This window comes from Dama dama, chromosome 20 (assembly GCF_033118175.1).
Source record: "Dama dama isolate Ldn47 chromosome 20, ASM3311817v1, whole genome shotgun sequence".
NCBI classification, from domain to species: Eukaryota; Metazoa; Chordata; class Mammalia; order Artiodactyla; family Cervidae; genus Dama; species Dama dama.
In genome coordinates, this window is record NC_083700.1 from 105,657,985 (window position 1) to 105,679,001 (window position 21,017).

Here is a 21,017-nt window from a genome sequence, read left to right on the forward strand (position 1 = left end):
CCCTGCACCCTCCCCAACCAGAACTTATGTCCCAGCAGAGGAGCTAGATGTTAAGCAGTGACTTACAAATTAACATTCAGCTGTGTGAGGACCAGTGCAGGGGCTATGGGAATGTACAACTCGGACCTCACAGCCTGCAGAGGGAGGGGCTCCCTGTCCCCGGGTCCTTGGGCTTGACTGGGCAGGGCCTGTCTGGGCCGATGCCACTTTTAGGGCCCTGTGGGATGGGGAAAGAGAGCCACTAGAGATAGGAGATGGAGCCATAGCTCATCCATCCCCAGGGTCCCTGTGACTACGAAGCAGGAGGACCTGCTCATGCTTCCTGGAGACAGAGGTACAGCATGGTGCCTGCTGGGACTCAGGAATCCGCTGCTCTCCCAGGCCAGGGAGAAACACAGCATCATTCCTCACTGTCAGGCCATGAGGCTGCCATCAGCTCAGGAAGCTGGCCTGTGAATCACAGGTGTTAGAAGCGGACCCATCCGCTAACATTCATGAATTTACTAGCACTCCTTTCCCCTCTGTTCAGATATGTGCGTTATTGAGGTTGCTGGCTGTCAGGTTAATGTCTAGGGCTTTTCAGGGGGCTCTGTGTTTTCTTCAGCTTGGAGTCTGGGGTTCATCAGCAGATGAACTTGCTCTGTGACTTGCTCTTAGAAACTGCGAGGTGCCCAGCCAGCCGGCTCTGAGTGTCTCTTCTAAACCAGCAACATCCCATTCATTCAGTCCCCAAGTCTCTCCTTGGAGGCCTGCTGTGAGCTGAACACTGTGTTAGGTGGAGGGCATACCATAGTGAAAAGACACTGACTCAGGCCAGCTCTCAGGAGCTCATGGGCCAGTAGAGAGGAAATCACTCAAAACCTCTGAAATCACAACTGTGATCCGTGCTAAGAGCACAAGTACCTGGTGCTGTGAGAGTCATCACCGGGGAGGCTGGATGTCATCTGAGGATTTTGTCTGTGGAAGTGATGTTTGAGCTGAGATCTGAAGGAGAAGCAGATATGAGCTAGACAAAGACTTCAAGGAGGAAGAAGTTCCAGGTAGAGAAGAGTATTGTGCAAAGGTCCTGAGGTGAGCATGGACTGGAGGGTCTGAAAGAAGCCAGTGGGCAGAGAACCAGGGGGAACAAGATGGGAGGTGAGACTGTAGAGGCAGGCAGGACTGGAACTGCACTTTCTAATGCTGTAGCCACCAGCCGCATGGGGTTATTTAAACTTGAACTTTAATTAAAATCAACTGGTTACATTAATTTAAATTACTTAATTTAAAATGAATGAAATCAAAGTATAAATTTAGTTCCTCGGTTATACAAGCCACATTTCAAATTCTACTTGTGGCCAGTGGCTACCATATTGGACAGTGAAGATACGAAGCATTTACATCATGGCAGAAAGTTCTGTTGGACAGCACCAGCTAGATTGTTAATGCCTTCATGAACCCATAATAAGAATTTTCTGGAGGGCAGAGGGAAAAGTCTCAACATATACTAAGCAGCATTGGGAATCAGACAAGATTCTATTTGGAGAAACAACACTTTGGGGAAAGAATGGAAGGTGAATTCCATGGATCCCACACACTAGAGATGTGGGCAGAGAGCCAGCAGACAGAGCCCCGGGTTCAAGTCCTGCCTGTGTGGCAAGAGTGAGCCTTGTTTTCTTGGGTGGCTTTGGAAGTAGAAGTACAAGGACCTGGTGGAAAGTAGGGGCAAATCAGCATGTTCCTGCAGCCACAGGGTTCCCAGGCATGACCAGGTATTGCAAAGTGTATTCTGGGGAGGCCCAGGCAGTCATGGTCAGGAGCCAGAGTCAAGTTCAGGTCTCTGAGAATGCAGTGTGAGCTCAGGAAGGGCAGGGTGGGCCCAGCCATAAAACTCGCCTACCAGAATGGATCAGGTGCAGGAGCAGGGCTGGCAGCAGGTGGTCCAGGGAGTTGCATGCGGCCTCCCCAGAATCTGAGTAATATGTGTATGAGTGTCCTTGGGCCGTCACAAACCTAGGGACTTAAAACAACAGAAGTTTATTCCCTCTCAGTTCTGGAGGCCAGAAATCAGAAATCAAGGTGTCTGCAGAGTTGGTCCCTTTGGAGGGAGCATTTGTTCAATGACTCTCCTAATGTCTGCTGTGGCTGGCAATCCCTGGAATCTTTGGCTCAAAGCTACATTACTCCAGTCTCTGCCTCCATCATCACATGGCTCCTCCATGTGTATCTGTGTATCCTCTCCTCTTTTATAAGAACATCAGTCATTGGATTTAGAGCTCACCCTAATCCAGTATGACTTCATCTTAACTTGGTGACTTCCACAAGAGCCTAATTTCCAGAGCTTCTGGGTTGGTGAACACGTGACAATGTGGGGAGGATGGGACGCCCAGTGAAAGAGAGAGCATGGAAGCACCACACCCAGTCCTGTATAACTTGCCCTATGTGTCTCCTCCATCTAGCTGTTCCTGAGTTCTGTCTTTTCATAATAACCAGTTACTTCAGTGGCTTCACCATTATACATCCCCACCAACCACCTGTGAGGGATCCAGTTGCTCTGCATCCTCATTGCCATTTGGTATGATCAACATTGTTTTATTTTAGCTCTTCTGATAATTAGACAGTAGTATTAGGGGGATTTTAAACCACGTGGGGTGTGTTGCTGGGGGACATCTAAGGGAACTCTTGTGATGCAGAGAGTCTGAATTTAAAAACAGGCTTGTGCCAGGAGACTTCCATAAGGCTGCACACTCAGAAGAGGCTGTTTTGGTCACCAATGGATTTAGGGGCACTCGGCAGGAGCTTGAGAGAAAAACAGATCTTTGGGGGCGTGAACAATCCCACTGAAGACATAAAAAGTGAGTCCTTCCTTAGCAAAGTCCCAGTTACTCTACTCAGGAATATCTCTAAGATTATTTAATCATAGTGGCAATAATAAGATACTGTTTTAGTGGGGAGTAGGCAAGGGGAGGAGGAGCCTATTTCCAGGTAATGTCACATTCACATGTAGCAAGTGTTAGGGCTTGAACATATTTGGAAGAGGATGCACAATTCAACTCACTGAATGTGGCTGGTATGTAGAGTGATAAAACATTCGAGTTTGAGGTCATGGTCAACTGGGTCCATGCACTGGCTCAGCCACTCATCAGCTTGGAAGGCAGCTCTGCTCATTTCTGTATCACCAATGCCACTGACCACTCACAAGCTTGACCAAATCTCCTAGCCTAGTTGAACCACATTACCCTTACCTGGGATGTGGTGTTCATGTTTACTACATCATGGGACTGCTGGGAGGGTCACATAAGGTAATACATATAGTACACACAGCAGCGCTTGGTGTATAAGTGAAAGTGAAAGTCGCTCAGTCATGTCCAACTCTTTGCGACCCCATGGACTGTAGTCCATGGGATTCTCCAGGCCAGAATACTGGAGTGGGTAGCCTTTCCCTTCTCCAAGGGATCTTCCCAACCCAGGGATCGAGCCCAGGTCTCCCACACTGCAGGCGGTTCTTTACCAACTGAGCCTCTAGGGAAGCCCAAGAATACTGGAATGGGTAGCCTATCCCTTCTCCAGCAGATCTTCCTGACCTAGGATTCGAACCGGGATCTCCTGCATTTGCAGGTGGATTCTTTACCAGCTGAGCTACCAGAAGTATCCACAAAAGATAGTAGTTCTTCCCACAAAAGGTATATTTAAACTATAACAAGTCATAGTCAGCAAGCAGGTGCCCTGGGGGGACCCCAGTCAAGAGGCAGAGCACATAGATGGGGAATCTGGTCAAGATCTTACTTGGGAATCAAAGTAGGCAGGTGCCAACAGGGTGACACCAGACACAGGTCCAAGCTGAGGCTTGCCGGGTTTCGCTCTGAGGCATGAGGCTAGTGTCTGACCAGCAGCCAAGGGGCCTGGATACAAAGGGCAAAAATGTGGAGTCACAGCTAGTTAAGCTACAGCTTAACGTGGCAAAGCAAGTGGTGCTGGTTGACCTCATGTAAGCTTGGAGGAGAGTAGGACAGCTTCTTTGTAAGTAGAAAGCTGCTTATGGTTATGGAGTCCTGGAAGTGCTATCCTGTCTGGTTCAGAAGTTTATAGAAAAAGGTATGGAAGGTCTTCAGTGAGGCAGATGGGGCTAACAAACCAACCATAAGACCAATGAATATGTCGGGCGAGTCAGAGATTTGGTTTGTTCAAGGACATAATTACTGAGAGCAAAGTCTTCCGACCCTCTGTGAGCCTCAGTTTCCCTCCATAAATAGTACAGGTTGGAATAGATGTGCTGAAGGTCTCTTGTCCAGCTCTGACAGCCTATGATTTTATGAGTCATCCTCAAAGAAAACTTGCACAAGTAGGAAGAGCCTGCCAAGATTGGGCCTTTCATTCTGAGTAATGAGCTGAAACAGCAAAGGCTTGACATCTGTTCGGCTCTTTCAAGGGAAGTTGGACAAAATAATGCCTTTTTCAAAGAAATCGTAACCAACGGTGAAATGTAGTATTTCCTGCCTAAACCAAAGTGGAGAACTCCAGCCTTGCTGAAGCCCAAGGGAGAACACACATCAAAACTTCTCATAAAGGAAGTCGGGTTGACCAGCTGTCTTGCTGCTGTAGGCACAGAATGCCTAGACACCCTTTGCCTTCTAATACCATTAAAACCAGAGAGCAGAAAGGCTGGTGGGGAGCTTCTGAGACCATCTGGGGAAAGAAAGAGGGCCTGTGGCCCTATGATTGGCTTTCTGAGTAGCCCAGGAATACTCCTAGTTGGGAAAAGCTTTGGCCACAAACACTTTGATCCTCCAGTTACTAACGCTCTCATCCAACCTGCCATCAAAAGCCAAAGGAAGATTTGCCACCGCTGACTTTGAGGTTCTTCCCAAGAATCCCCTCCAAGCCCTAGAAGTCATTCCCAGAGACCAGTTCCAAATGAGCAATGATGATGACTTTGGAGTCAGAACAGAGCCTCCCAAAGTGATGTGCTTTGAAAGGACAGGGCTAGGGGAAGCCAAGTTCTAGAGACATGTCAACATTATAGGAATCCTAGAACTTCAGGACTCAAAGGGACCCTCCAGAATGTCCCACTGCAGTTCCCACTCCACTTGGAATCTTATCCACAGCCTCCAATAGGTATTCCCTTGCCTGGAAGCTGCATGGGAGCAGAGCTGCGTCTCTTGCTCACCTCTGCACCCCCGACTGTTGCACAGTAGGTCTTGACCAAATACACACCAGTCACTGGGCACCTTCCCTGACAGTTCTCTCTCCTTTTATTGCTTTCCTTTGTACACACCCCGAGATGAGAGTGCTCCAAGGACCCGAGGTGGCAGCAGCTGCCCATTTCTTCTCCCTTGCCTTCAAAGCTAGGCAAGTTCCAACACACACGTTTAGAAATGTACCAAAGAAAGATGCCAGTATGAAACAGCCTTTCTAATAGGCTCCCCTTCTTTGATGTTCCCAAGTAGTCCTAAGATTCACTAAAGCCTCGGGCTCCTAGTGTCAATAATCAGCCACGGGGGCTGGTATTAGAAGGAGAAACAGTGGGGTGAGCAACATCAGGGTTATGTGTTTGCCAATGTCCCCCAGCCTGGGGCACCAGCAGAGTCATTTTAGAGCTGGGGTTCTACCCATATCAATCCCCCTTGCCTTGAAGTCTCATTTCAACTTGGTTGCTGGTTTCTATTCTAGGATTGGTGAAGTCAGAGGTGTGTTAACAGCTACCACTTAGAAAAGAATTTGGTTAATGTCCATTTTCCCTACTAGACTGTAAGCCCCATAAAGGCAGAAACCATGTCTGTTTGGCTCAGCTGTGTATCCCTAGTGCCTGGTGGATCTCACAAAATAATTAATTAATTGTTTAATTAATTAATCCACTAATTAAGCTGGGCCAAGTCAGCAGGTGGCTGCCTAGGGACTGTTGTTTGGAAGGGGGTTCTCAGAGGCAGCTGCTGCCGCCCTTAGCGAAAGGGTCTTTAGTGCTGGTCTTTAGGACTCAGCCTCCCATTCTGTTCTGCCCCATCTGAGGAAGGGCAGTGATTATTTTGTTCACATTCTGGTAAATATCCACAGGAGCCCAAGGGAAAGCCTCTCAGAGGGAAACATTATTAATTAACAAACACTGCCTAGGCTGAGATGGGGCTTGGGAGTAGAAAAGCTAAGCAGTGAACCAGCCATAGTCCCAACTACGCTTAGGAATTTAGAGGTAAGTAGGCAGATATGACAAAAGGACGCATACCTGCACATACTGCCATTTCAACTGAGCAGGTTAGGACCTTACCACAGGACAGAGGGAGCTTCATGGGCGTTTAGAATTGGAGGTTATCAGGGAGGGCTTCTTGGAAGAGGTAGCATGTGCAAAGGAACATTTAAGGCGGTGAAAATTAGCAGGGAGAGGCATTCTCAACAGGGCACAGCATGTGTAAAACACGGAGGTCAAGAAGGGAATGTGGTAAACAAGAAGCAGGTAAGTGGGACCTTGAGCTGGAGGAGAGCATTGGGGCAAGCCTGCAAAGGTGGGAAGGGGAGACTGCAGATTTTTAATCAGAGAAAGCTCAGACTAGAGATATGACACTCTAATTACTCCCCTCGTTAAAATTGTGATGGGGTAAGCTTCATCGGCGTGTGAACATCCCTAGCTTTCTCCAACCCCTTCCCTGCCTCCCCTGCTCTGTTCTGTTCCCTCCCCTCTGCTACTAAAGAGGGCTCAAAATTTGTCTGTTTCATTCCCCCCCCCCCCCGCCCTTTCCCGCCAAAGAGAGTATTATTTTTGTCCAACAGGTTTTTGGGGCCCTGAGGATATATAGACTATGCAAAATGGGGTGAAGCATGCGAGAAGTAGATAGGAAAGGAAAACGGATAGAAACAAGGGGCGCTGTGGATTCTATGTCCTCTTCATGACATTTGAAAGTCACAAAGAAAGAACACGAGCTATTTTTAAATATTTGTGGATTGCTGAACTATATTTGACAAGGCACCATTTTGAGAATGGACCACATGGGTTACAGCTGTGATAGTGTTCCATTCTCCACGTGTTGATACCACTGTCCTCTTCCTCAAGGCCATCAGCTCTTGGATAACAGGGGTTTAAGTCTAATGCACTGTTGTCTCCCAACACCCTGGGCATTGCCTGGCCCAGAAGAAGAGTTAGTAAATAGTGAAACTGAAGAGTGTTAAGAGTGTTAAAGTGTTCCGGGGTTCAGGCAACAAACTCCACTTCACTTCCTCATCTCTCCTCCTTTCAAGAAGGGATGTTCTGTCCCCTGCTAGTCTTAGGCTTTGCTCATAGTCTGTCTGTGTCTCTCTCACTGCAGAAGGCAGATCTGGCCGTGGCCCCCCTGACCATCACCCACGTCCGTGAGAAGGCCATCGATTTCTCCAAGCCCTTCATGACCCTCGGCGTGAGCATCCTCTATCGCAAGCCCAATGGCACCAACCCTAGTGTCTTCTCCTTCCTCAACCCCCTGTCCCCAGACATCTGGATGTATGTGCTCCTCGCCTACCTGGGTGTCAGCTGTGTCCTCTTTGTCATCGCCAGGTAAGGGCAATGCTCTGGCCAGAGCTCTGGCCCAGGTTTAGGGGCTCAGGGAGCCAGGCAAGTCCCCCCCATCCTCAGCAGCTGGTGCAGAAGGCTCAGGTTCAGACCACTGCTTACCTGCTCCTGTCTCTTTCCCTGAGGCTCAGATCCTTTCATATCCCCCAGGGAACATTTCATGGCCCTCTAACTTGAATCCTCCAGTCTTCACCCTGGTCTGTGTCCATGACTTTGAGAGGTATCAGTTGTATCCCAGGTCCTGTGAGCAGGCTTGGCGAGGTTCAATCACTCCCCAAAGCTGGACGCTTGGACCAGGCACCCAGTACAGCAGACCCAGGTGGCCCAGCAGGTAGCCTAAAACTTAGAAAACAGACGAAGCCCATCCACTCCACAACAGCAGGAGGGACAATGCCACATAAACTCGCTCGCATGCACACATGCAGAAACTTGGCTTGCACACATCCTTACCTGCCTCTAACACATGCTAGCAATACCCTTGCATATTCAGTTGTTCACATGAAGTAGGCATAGCACATCCTTACTGGTGGGTCATAGGTAGAGGCCACTGGGAAACGGATATAGCCCAGTGCTTACTGAGCACCTACTGGGTGCCAAGCACCGTGCTCTGTCCTTTATAGCCAGTTATCTTATTTAATTCTCATGGCCTCCCATGAAGGGGAGACATCCGACTCTCAGAAAGACTCAGTACTCCTTGAGGCCACCCTAGCAATAAAGGACACCTCCGGCTTGTTGAACTCAGGTCACCAAGTGTTTTATCTGCAACCCCCATCTCTGCCCCCTGGACACCTGTGCTCTGCTCCCACCCCAAGCTGGTAGCTCCTGGACCCTGACCCTCTGCCCCTTCCCTCCAGGATCCAGCCCCAGCCTTTGCCCTGGTTCTTTTTTCTCTAAATTCTAGCAAGGTGTGATGCAAGACTTCTCCGGAGAAGCAATCTGAGATCCAAGGACTTGGTGTGTCGGCCTTTTTCTCTGCTGAGTCTTCTTTGAAAGCTTTCTCCCCACCCTGCTCCTTTTCACCCCCTCCTCCCACGCAGACACAGACCAAAGGGAAGGATGTGAGAGAGGAAATCGTCCTGCCTCCGAGGCCCTTTGCTGCCGGCAGGCCTGGTGCTGCCTGCCTGCTCACCCAGCCGGCAGCCCAGCCTGCCACAGAGAGACCTTCATTATGCCTCTTGTCTCTAATGGTCTAACAAGCCTTTGAAAGCCAGGAGCCATTCTCCAGAGCTCTCACCATAATTTTAGCAGCGCCAGCCCCTTGGCTCCCCACCCCCTCGAAAATGGCTCAAGCTTTCCCAGCATCAGCTTTGCTCATTTGATGTGCATCCCATCCCCCTCCAATTCCTGGCCTTTCATCTGCTGCAGCCGAGCCTGCTTTCCACCCCTTACCTTCTGGCCAGGCAGGTAGGGGCCCACCACTCCCAAGGTCAGGATGAGGAGACTTTCTGGAAGAAAGGGGATTTCTGGAGCTGCTGGAATGACACAGAATGCCTGGAGAGAGAGGAGAGGGACAAGGGTCTTGGTCACAGAGCCATGAATAGCATCACAGGATGATCATCAGTTTACCACTCACACAACACAATTCACACCCATCCTGTCAAATCCTTACAGCAGTCCTGGTGAGGTCAGTATAATTATCCCCACTCTACAGAAGCAGAAGCTGAGGCTCAGAGGGGTTAAGTCTTTGCCCAAAGCCAGAAAGCCTTTTGTCGCAGAGTTGGGCTTCAAACCAAGACTTGCCGGACTTTAAATCAGGAGTGGCACACACAGGAAGCATGAGGGAGTGAGCACGCTGGGTGGTAGTCAGCAGGGAGTGGTGGGGACTGGGGCAAACTTGAGCACACACCTGGAGAAAAGGGTCATTACCGCTCAGCTCCAACAGACTGGGCCAAGCAGGAATGCGGGCCAGTGCTGTGGGGGTGCATGATTTTAGACAGAGTTTCAGATTTTCATGTGATGCCTCATGGCTTTTATAAGTAGCCACTAATTTGATTTTTTGGAATGCCGTTGAGGTCAAGCACAGCCCAGCTGTAGTGTGAAAGTGGTCGTCTGTCCCCTCCCCTGTGTGTGCCCTGTGTTCTTTGCACCCCTGCTTGCTGGCTACCAGAGAGCTAGACACAACTGCCCGAGAGACAGGGTCTGCAAAGCGTGAGTAGGTGTCTAGATTCTCTCTGGGCAACTCCAGCAAGACACAGGACTGCCCATCCTACAAACTGGCTGGCCTATGCCTGGCTAGCATCAGGGGTCTAGGCATTGACCAAGGCCTTTCTCTGCCACCCGAGTATTCTGCTTCATGCTTGGCAAGAAGCAAAGGGAGGGAGGGACAATGCTTCTCATCACGGAAACCAGGCCAGTAGGCACTCATGACAAGAAGATAATCCTAAGTGCTTGACCCCGGAAGCAGGACTGAATGTAAGCCACCAGTCTAGCCTCCCAGGAGTCACGCTCCACCCAAAGCCAGTACAGATGAGAACCTCAGGGAAGAGGTGATCCCAGCCACAGTCAGTGCTCTGTCTACACCTGTCATCTGGGGCTGGAGTTCAGCCTTCACCCTTCAGGGGAGACAGGGTATCTCCAAGTCAGTCTCTCCCACTGACTTGCAAAACTTGGAGAGCCCCTTGTAGCCACCAGCCATAAATCCAAGATCCATCAGTCACTTCGGTGGCACCTTCCTTACTGTCCAGCAGCCATTCCACCCCTCTGCCCTCCTGGGGCACTGGAGTTGGAATTTGGTTCCTTCCACCCCCTGACTGCAGGACCACTGCAGCTGGAGGGCCCAGGCTGCCGGCCCACCTGTGAAGTGGGCGTCTGCTGCACTGTCCGTCCCTCAAGGGGTAGGAAGGACCCAGGTCTACAACAAGACTTATAACCCAGAGACCTGTTCTAGACCAGTTATTTTTATCATGGTAAGAAATTCCACCTCTGGGAATGTATCCTGTTGAAAGTCACCCCTGAGCCTCACTTCACATGCATGTGCGTGCTTGGTCGCTTCAGTCATGTCTGACTCTGTGTGAGCTACCCATGGACTGTAGCCCGCCAGGCTCCTCTGTCCATGAGATTCTCCAGGCAAGAATACTGGAGTGGGTTGCCATGCCCTCCTCCAGGGGGTCTTCTCTACCCAAGGATCAAACCCACGTCTCCTGCGGCTCCTGCAGTACAGGCGGACTCTTTACTGCTAAACCACCGGGGAAGCCCTGCCTCACTTTACAGTCCTCCATGAATCTAGAAAGCCTTCTCAGCAAAGCCCTCGACAAGGCTGCCCTTTGGCCTGGGGACTCATAGAAGTGTGAGCAAGGATGTTTCTTTCAGCAGCGTGTATCACAGTGGGAAAAAGGGCCAGGCTGTGTCAACGAAAGAGGAGTGGTTAAGAACACCCATTAACTAAAAAATTATACAGAGGAACTTATGCACAAAACAGAAGGAGATTCACAGGCATAGAAAACAAACTATGGCTACCAAAGGGGATGGTGGGAGATGGGGGGGAGGGTAAAAATTAGGAGTTTTGGATTAATAAATACACACTACTGTACAGAAAATAGGTAAATGACAGGGACCTACTGTATAGCAAATACTATACTATAATACATGCTATGCTCAATATCTTATAATAACCTATAATGGAAAAGAATCTGAAAAAGAATATATATATAGAACTAAAGCTCTGTGCTATGTACCTGAAACTAACACAACATTGTAAATCAACTATACTTCAGTATTAAAAATATATTTTTTAAAAACCCTATTAAGTAGTTATGGAGAATAAAGGACATTAGGAGTAACTGGTCTGGAAAGAGGCTGGTGGCTTGTTAAGTGAAAAATCAAGACCTAAGACATTATTATGGTATGATGTGATTTTTTTCTATGTAAAAGGATGACTACATGTATCATATCTATCTATCTATATACATATATATTGTGTGTATGTACATTAAAAAAGCAGGGCTCATGAGATCTCATCAGAAATCACCTTTGCTTTGTCACTCACTCACTTTTCACCCACCTGCCAGGAGAAGGAACTGGCAACCCACTCCAGTATTCTCGCCTGGAGAATCCCATGGACAGAGGAGCCTGGTGGGCTAGAGTCCACGGGGTCACAGAGTCAGACATGACTGAGTGACTAACACACACACCTTTCAGTGCGTACAGAGGTGAAGTTCTTTGCCCCAGTGAAAGCTCTGCTGGGACCTGTCATTTTTTGGATCACTTCCAGAGCTCAGAAACCCTAGGTCTGTCTCTCTGTAGCGCAAACACACTTTCAACTCAGGAGTTAGAAGGCTGAGTCGGGTATAGTCCGCCACAGTTCTATCCTCATGCACAGTTCAGACTTCTCCCCTTTCCCCCTCGCGGGTCCTCTGTGGCAGTACTTCCTCCGTCAGCCCACTCCCCTGTTCAGTCCCTGGTCCTTCAGTGGCCCCCGCCCTGTGGCTTCTCTCTGTTGGAGTCTCATTGCCTTTCTTGGATACGAGTCGCGATGGATCTCTCTTCTGTATAAGCCCATCTGGTCCAGGAAAACAACGTTAGCCCTGACCACATCAGGCCTGCGGGCCAGTCCTGCGGAGCAAGGACTTACTCTCTGTCTCTCGTAGAAAACATGCATCAGCCCAACCCCTGTCCTCCAGATTGCCCAGCGAGCATCCATCACATCCTTGTAGAGCTCTCCCAGCCACCCTGTGGAAGCCACTCTCCCCAGACCTCACTGTGGGAATGCGGGGGCCCCTGAGTGCACAGCTCTCCAAAGGCTTTCTCTAAAACCCTTCTCACAACAGCCTCTCATCTCTGCTCTCTTCATCCTCTATCGCTTCCTTGTGGATTTTTAGAGCCTCTAACCAGATCATGGTCATTCCCTTTGAAAATCCCCATCTTGATTTGAAGCCTCACTTTGGAATTTCCTATTTGCAGGATCTTTCCACTTTGTGAAAACCAAATTCTTTTCATGTGAGCATTGGTGATCAATGTTTAATTTACTAAAGCTTTTAGAAGAGAGATGGAAAGTCACAGCCTCACCCTTAAAACTCATCACACTTTAAAAAACAAAAGAAAATTCCATCAGACATGTCTCTCCTTCCCGGTCTCTCATCTCAGCATCTGACCCTACACCAGCCACTCTGGACACACCGACAAAGCCACTTCAGCCACGTCCACCACACCAGTCACACCGACCACACTAGACTGGTGGGGACCTTCTCCAGAGTCTCTCGATCTCTCCGGAGTGTCCCAGCTCCCTCCAACTTACATTTTCTCAACTGGAATTCACACAATAAACAAAGATCCCTCCAGTTATCAGGACTTCTCTTCCTTAGAAGGCAATGGGGGCAGGGAGGCTTAAATAACATTTTTTTTCTGTCATGCATGTATTTGTATATTCAGAGGGAAAAATCTGAAAAAAACGGTATAACACATTGTTCTTCCCAAGAGGTGGGATCATGGTATACTTTCACTTTCTCATTGTGTTTTATACTGTCTGAATATTTTATGAAGAGTGTATTTTACTATTTTTCCATTTCAAGGTTTTTAAAGTATACAAGTAATTTAAAAGCCTATTCTCATTTTTTGAAGTTCATTCAATACATACAAAGCAACAGGCTTCCATGAAATTTCTTCTGCCTTTCTAACACCCCTCCCCAGAGGTCAATAGTGATTTTTTTTTTTTTAGATATGGATCCTTCCAGACTGTATATACATTTATATTCAAATGTACATAAATAGGTATGCAACTATGTCTTCAGGAATCTATTTATGTAAATGTGATCATATTGTTCTTATTTTTATCACTTAAAAAAAATATGTGTTGAAGATCTTTCCCTGTTGGTACATCTCTTCTAACAGCTGCGAGAGGTTTCAGAGTACAATTGTGGCATAGTTTATTTAATCATTCCTCTATTGAAGGACATTTAGGTTGTTTCCAGTTTTTTGCTATTACAAACAATGCTTTGATAAATACCCCCATGCACTTCTCTTTATGCTCCTGTAAGAGTGTTTTTTCTACGATGGATAATGAGTCGCAGAATTGCTAGGTTGAAGGGCATGTGCACTTTTAATTTTAAGAGATACTGCTGAATTACTTTTATCACCAGAAAAGGGCACTAACAATAAAAAACGAGAAGCAAAATGACTCTGGTTTCCCATTCTCTTCCTCCCTAGCAGAACAACCAGGGAATTGATGCTAAAGTGGTCGGCACATCATTGTTTGCTAAACCGCCAGCTTGTAAGGCATGAACACCCCTTCCTCCCATCTCCCCGAAGATTTGCCTCATTGCTCCCCTCTTCCTGCTGCAGGTTCAGCCCTTATGAGTGGTATGATGCTCACCCCTGCAACCCCGGCTCTGAGGTGGTGGAAAATAACTTCACTCTGCTGAACAGCTTCTGGTTCGGAATGGGGTCCTTGATGCAACAAGGTATGTGTGCCCTTAGAAGGTTGGAGACACCTGGATGCTCAAGTGTGTGTCCTTTCCCAGGTCCCTGAGCTCCACCCCTGCTGGAGCTAGCTGGACTGGCTCACTGTCTGAGGCTGAAGCATATACCAATACCTGCGGAGGGCAGGGCTCATCCCCAGCCCCTCCTGCTCCAGCTGGGATAGACATACAGCATCCTGTCTCCTGCAGTCAACCCCCTGATTCTCACCACTGCAGAATCTGCCTGAGCAAAGTTGGGCTGAGGATGGAGGGAGACTGGAGGCAGGGAGGCTGGGTGGAAGGCCACTGCAGAAATGAGATGGTGAGACCTGAACCAGGGTAGTGGCCATGAGGGTGGAGGCCAGAGATGGACTTTGAGAACTTCAGGATGTAGCACGGACTGGACTTGGTGACTGCCTGGCTCTGGGGAGCCCAGTAGAAGGAGAGGAGCACATCTGTGTTGGGGCCATTAGCCTGAGTGCATCAGACCTGGTATACCCAGAAGGATGCCATTTTTCTCACATCCTCCTGAGGGAGGTTTGGGATACGGTACCTGCCCCCCACTAGTAGCTCAACTTCTGGAAAGATTTGCAGCTGCTCAGATATCTCAGAAAGCAGAGCACCTGCAAGGAGCAGAGTGTGGAGACACTGGAGGCTGGAGGGCGAGCAGAGCAGGAGGGGACCCCAACCAGGAAAGACCCCCAGAAGAACCCCACCCCCACAGTCCCTGATGACCAGGAGCCAAATGCTCACTGCCTCTGTCTACCAAGTCACTTTCAGAGCCTCTTATCTCAGGGAATGGGGAGGGAGGCAAGGACCAAAGTCTCTGCCTGGGTTAGGGTCCCACAAAGGGACGAAAAGGGGGCCAGGGAGGGAAGGAGATCCAAGGGGCAAAGAATGTCCCTGTCCATCTCTCGTGTGTGTATCCTCACGGCCTGGCACAAACCCTGGTCCTCAGTAGTATCTACCAGCAGGCGCCAGAGAAATGCATGACCGATGTTATCGCAGTGACCTGAGTGCCCACGGCCTGCCAGGCCCTGTGAATGAAGGACCCTGGACCTGAGCAAACTCTCAGCCACACCAGAGGCCAGGGATGGGGTCCAACAGAGCCTGACAACTAAAATAAGTCATTCTCCCTTTGGGGGCAACTCCAGCCCCTTGTCTGGGGGAGGGCCAGGCGGATGAGGCTGGGGCGGGGGTGGGGGAGTGGTCTCCGGCAGCTGGGACGTGACAGGCAGCTTGAGGGGGAAGCGCCTCATTCTGTCCCCACGACTCATGAGCATCCTGAAGCCTCACCTTGCTGCTCTGTCCATCATCCGTACTCGGTGACAGTTAGGAAAGAAACTGAAGGCCCCTCCACACAGTAATAGCTTCTCTTCCACCTCCTGCTGCTATTCAAAGCATTGGCCCCTGATGTATTCCCCACGAGGTTTTGATTAGGAGGGAGAAAAATGGTTATGTATTTGAAAAACTCTCCCTTGAGTGATTTCTTTGAGAAAAAAAAATCATCCATATCAAAGCAGACGCTTTTCAGATGCAGGTCCAAATATTCTGGAAAGTTCAGGAGTCACTTGCTATTTAAATCTCTTGAAAGCCGCCTAGTTAATTACTTCAGTTAGAAGGTTTCAGCTAAACTATGCTCCGCACCCAAGGTCGGGAAGAAAGAATGATCGGCACTCTTTCTATTTCAGCAAAGAGCTTCAAAAAATGTTGATTTTTTTCCTCTTGCAAAGCATCATATAACAATCTTATATTTGTATACCACTTGCATTTCCAACACACTTTCCTCCTCAAATTATGTCATTGCAGCAGCATCGTGGTATTTTTGTGAGGCTGGGACAGAGGAAGGATGATGCTTTGCTGAGTCCCAAAGAGGGAAAATGATGGGCACAAGACCACACAGAGAGCTAAGAGCAGGATTCACTCAAGAACCCAGGGGTTCTTGAACCTGGGACACCCTGAGGTGTTCAGAACCTGGGACCACACAGGTGTTTCACAGATACACATCAGAGGGTCTGACATACCTGTGAAATAAATATTCTGCTTGTGTGTGTTTTTGTCAAGCAGTGGTTCTTAAATTTTAGCCCAGATCAAGATCACCTAGAGGTCTTACTGAGCCCAGGTTGCTGGGCCCCATCCCTAAAGTTACTGATTCAGTAGGTCCCAGGTGGGGCCTGAGAGTGTGCATTTCTAACAAGTTCCCAGGTGATGCTGTCGGTCCGGGAACTACACTTCGAGAACCACTGGTCTAAGGAAGAGGGCTCAGCTGTTACTAGATTATCAGTGGATTCTGTGACCCAGAGGACCGAGCAGCCCTGGTCTGGGCATTGTCAGGGACCACATGTCTCCTCCTTCCTCCCAGGGTCTGAACTGATGCCCAAAGCCCTGTCCACACGCATCATTGGTGGCATCTGGTGGTTCTTCACGCTGATCATCATCTCCTCCTACACGGCCAACCTGGCTGCCTTTCTGACCGTGGAGCGCATGGAATCACCCATAGACTCTGCGGATGACCTGGCCAAGCAAACCAAAATCGAGTATGGGGCAGTCAAAGATGGGGCCACCATGACCTTCTTCAAGGTGAGACCCTCTGCCTCCCTTCACTGTCCTTACCTTAATCACACGGAGCCAGAAATCCCAAGGGCTCAGCCCCTGCCTGTTTAGGAACAATTGACTTTGGGGAGCTGTAGTGATACGGCCAACTGGGTGCGTCCCAGAGCAGATCCTAGAAGTTTCCATACCTGGGACAAGCAGCATGAATGTGCTGTGTTCCCTTAAATCATCAGAGGAGGACATCAAAGGAAGCTGGAGAAGGGGGAGGGAGAAGCATGGCCCAGAAAACATACAAACAGGCCCTGGGGCCAGTAGGCTCCCTGCCCTTGGCTTTGCATCTCAGTGGCTTTCATCTCTAAGAGGCTGACCTAAGCTTGGGGTGAGCTGGGCAACACCGAGTGCATCCTTCAAGGAAGGCTTAAAACTTGAGCAAGCCTTTACAAATGTTTGCTAGCATGTTACACTCGTGGAATGCTGGTGTCCAGGTAAAGCCTCTGTCACCTGCTCAGGTTCCTGCCTTCATGGGGATCTGGCCATGACTTTGTTGCATCCTCCTGTTTTCTAAAGCACTGGTTCACTTGCTTAATGTTTTTTCACCTTCTACTAGAGTAGCTGAGGGTTTAGGAAACTGGCTGACCCTGACTACCAGTAGCTATAAATGTTCTCCAGGAAATTAAAGTAGTAATAACTATAGTTGGCACCACTAAGAGCTCACAGTGGGCCAGGCACTGTGCTGGGCTTCATTTAATCTTCATGACAAATCCCGAGAAGTAGGTATTGCAATTATTTCACACGTGTGGAAACTAAGGCTTAGAGCCATTGAGTGAGTTGTCCCAAGGACTCACAGCTGAAGCAGCCTGGGTCTGGCCCAGGTCTGCCTTCCTCCAGAGCCCATGTTCTAAGCCATGGTTCTCAGATTCAGTCTGTCCAGATCACCTGGAAGGCTCCGGGAACCCCAGGTTGCCGGGTCCCAGCCTTTGCAGTTACTGACTCAGCAGACCCTGGGGGCAGTGCCTGGGAATGTCCATTTCTAATGAGTTCCCAGATGATGCCGATGCTGCTGGCCCGGGGACCACACTTTGAGAATCACTACTCTAATGATCTCTCAGAAATGGTCAGGATTGGGACCTCTGTGGCTCTGAGTCCATTCATTCATGTATTTATTTAGTAGTCAATTGCTCTCAGTCAGTCTGAAAGCCTGGGGTGTTTTCCTTTCCACTGGGCCCTGGTTCCCCATCCCCTAGCCCTTGCCTCCTTCCAGGCTAAGCCTCTGAGTGATGGATTGAGGCTCCAGTGGGGCCTGAGTGAGGAGAGAAGGAAGGGGTTGGGTGGAAAGCCTTCTACCTCCTGGGCACGGCTATTCTCCTCCCCCTCCCCCGCCCCCCATTCCCTTTCCCTACATGCTACCCTGACCTTGCCTGTTATGGGCTCTCCCTGCTGGCTGAGGTGGTAAAGAATCTGCCTGCAATACAGGAGAGCCTGTTTCAAGCCCTGGGTTGGGAAGATCCCCTTGAGAAGGGAATGGCAACCAACTCGAGTATTCTTGCCTGGTGAATTCCATGGACAGAGGAGCCTGGCAGGCTATAGTCCATGGGGCCCCCTTCTTAAAAGTAGAAGCAGTTCCCCTGCTTAGTGAAGAGGAACGAGAGGAAACAGACTCCCCTCTGGAATGCTGCTACTAGCAAACGCAGTCTTCCTTTGAGGCCACCCCCATGTATTTATTTATAGTGTAGGGGAGACAAAGCATTGTCATAAGCACACTAGGGGCTCTCTGGGACCCTGTGTATGTATTCATGAGGGTGAGCAAGTATGTGAGCATGTGACTGCATGCACGGTACATGTAGCAGTGTATAATGTGTATATGTATGTGCACATGTGTACCTACACACGAGTCAGCCTGTCTGGGTGCTCTTGAGTCTTTCTGCTTGACCACAAGTGTCTGCACATGTGCACTGGTGAGCACATGTGTGCCTGTGTCCCTGTGATCTGGGCATGTGGACATGTGACTATGACTGTATGAAGTATGAGCTCGAGTGTCTACATGTATATGTATGTGGAGAGTGCACACATGTCTGTCTGCTTAAATGTCCCCATGGGTGTGCTTACATAAGTGTGAGTGGGGGGATGGGCCCATGTGTGTGTGTGTGTGTGTGCACGCACATGCATGCACTATGCCTGCTCTTGCCGATCCCCAGGCTGCGGCCCAGCCCTTTGACTATGCCAGAGCATCCCTCATGCATTACACATGAGCTCGTCTCTAAGCAGGGCTCCCGATCAAAGGGAAGCAGCATAAATAAGCCCAGTGCAGGCTCATTGGCGCTGATTGGATACCCTTGCCTCCCTCCATGCTAAGATGCTCAGATTGGCTTCCAAGAGCCCGGTCCCCGCTCCCTACCGAGCTGCTGTCCTCGGCATCAAGCAGCACCTCCTGCAGCCCACACCACCCTCACCCTCCTTCCCTGCAAACAGTGCAGCGAGGAGGGCAGGGGAGGGACACAGATGCTACCACCCAGTGGGGATGCTGGGGCGGAAGACTCACGGGGGCCTTGGGCCAGGAACAGCAACTGCACAGCCCCTGCAGAACCAGCTCCCCTTCCTCACTCTCCTGATTGCCAGTGAATTCCGCTTGCTGTCTCGCCACCTTGTCTCCTGCTTTCATTCAAACGAAGGGCTTCTTGCCCAGCCTCCCTACCAGTGGCAGCAGCCGTGGGACTGTTATGTAGGCAGAGAGGAACCTGAGTGTGGCTACATTAACCACACCTCGGATGATAAGCTAGAAGCAAAGATCCTCCCAGAAAGGTCCCTGGACAAACTTACTTCCTCCCTGCCCCACTCCTACCCTGCCTTGCATAGTCCTACCTTCCTCTCCCAAGCCCTCCGCCTCCCCCACACCTGTACCGGGCCAGGGGGTAGCCTCCTTATAGTTGCTTTCAAATTAGAGCTGGAAAGAAACCTGAGTTTAACCTAGAGAATCCAAGGCTTGAGGGGCTGGGTGAATTGGGGTTGATGCATCAATGGAGCTGATGTAAGGTCGGTTACTCTGTCTGCACACACACCGCCCTCTCCCACAGCCCCTCCAGAGTCCTCTCCTGGATGGGTGAGCCTCTCCCCTGCCCATGAGTGTGTACTGCAAGGTTGGCACTAGGGTTGAATAGGAATTGGCTCCAGAGGTTGCCATCAGATGTCCTGGAGACATTGGCAAAGTCCACAATTACAGTAGCATTTATTGAGCACTTACTGTGTACTAGGCAACATTCTAAGCACTTTACCTGTATTCACACCTATCAGCCTCATGACATCCCTAGAAGGCAGAGACTATTATCACCTCCACATTGAACACATGATGAAAGGAAGGCTCCGAAAGTAACCTGAGTTCTTACTTCTTGCCTCACATCTCACAGCTGGTGAAGCGCAGCATTGGGATTTGTGCCCAAGTAGCCTGGCTCAAAGGCCTGTGCTCTTTGTCCCTGTGTCCATAGCATTTCTCCAAGGAGCCAGCTACCATCCAGGAACTCCTTGGGGGAAGAGTGAAGCCACATCCCCAGCCTAGAATAGTCCTGGTACATCATAGTTGCTTAAATAATACATGTCGAGCGGATGCCGTTGTTGGATTAAAGGATAGAATGGAAAGACGGCAGGAAGCAAGTAAAGCAAACACAGGAGACCGTGTTGAGGCTAGGAGCCCAGCAGGGAGCACCCCTGAAGGTTCCAGAGCCCAGGGCAGATGAACTTCGGTTCTTCGGTTAGCCTGTTTCCTGATTAAGCTGCAAACCGTCTTAAAAAGCGCCCCCTGATAGAGAGGAGCACTCGAGGGAGAGAGTGCATCCCCATCCAGAGATGGCAACAGCAGGAAGTGGGGCGCCGGTCTCCCAGGGGGCTTCGGATCCCTTGCCCCTACTCTGTAGCCTGGGAGACGCGTGGCTGGAGGCAGCCCGTCATTCCAAAGAAAATTTCATTTGAAGAGTTGTCAGGGAGCAGCAAACATCACAAACAGCGTCTCCTGTGTTGTCCTCCCTCCGTCTTGGAAGATAAAAATTAATTAGGAGATGAAAAAGGAGGCCTTTGAAAGCGCTGTTTGGCTGTAAAAATATGTAGGCAAAAATGTAAAGGAGGATGTGGGGAAAGCGTGTTCTCGGCAGGGAGGGTTGGGGAGCTTTGAAGAGAGAGGGTGTCAGAAGGCAGCTTCTCCAAGGATTTAGCCCTCTTTGCGGTAGGAGAGACATATCACACGTGGGAAAGACTGTGTGTAAGCCACTGCTGCTTAGGAAAGTGATAGAGCTGGGGACAAAGACTTCCAGGCTCCCAGGGTCCCTGGCACCATCAGGCCCCACTTGGGGCATAGCATTGCCCCATCCTAGCAACTCAGTCTGGAAGGTACCTGGAGAGGCCATCCAGTCCAACTCCCACCTTCCAGCGGCTCAACAGACTCTGCCCCGGGCTGGAAGTCTCAGGAGGGTGCTCCCGAGCTCAGCCTCTAATTCCTCCTGAGCTGACTGCTGGCCTCTCTGATAGACTGAGCAGAAGCAGAATGGGACAGAAATGCAGTGAGCAGGCAGAATTTG

The 21,017-nt window shown here is 49.8% G+C and overlaps 1 protein-coding gene across 1 annotated transcript in view; it reads left to right on the forward strand.

Moving 5' to 3' along the window:
• The window catches only part of GRIK3 (glutamate ionotropic receptor kainate type subunit 3), a 239,198-nt gene that overhangs the window by 204,091 nt on the left and 14,090 nt on the right, over positions 1 to 21,017 (forward strand). Inside the window, exons 11-13 of the mRNA XM_061120092.1 lie at positions 7,272 to 7,495; positions 13,787 to 13,905; positions 16,265 to 16,482. Coding sequence (XP_060976075.1) covers positions 7,272 to 7,495; positions 13,787 to 13,905; positions 16,265 to 16,482 — 561 coding nt within the window. The remainder of the gene's footprint in view (positions 1 to 7,271; positions 7,496 to 13,786; positions 13,906 to 16,264; positions 16,483 to 21,017) is intronic.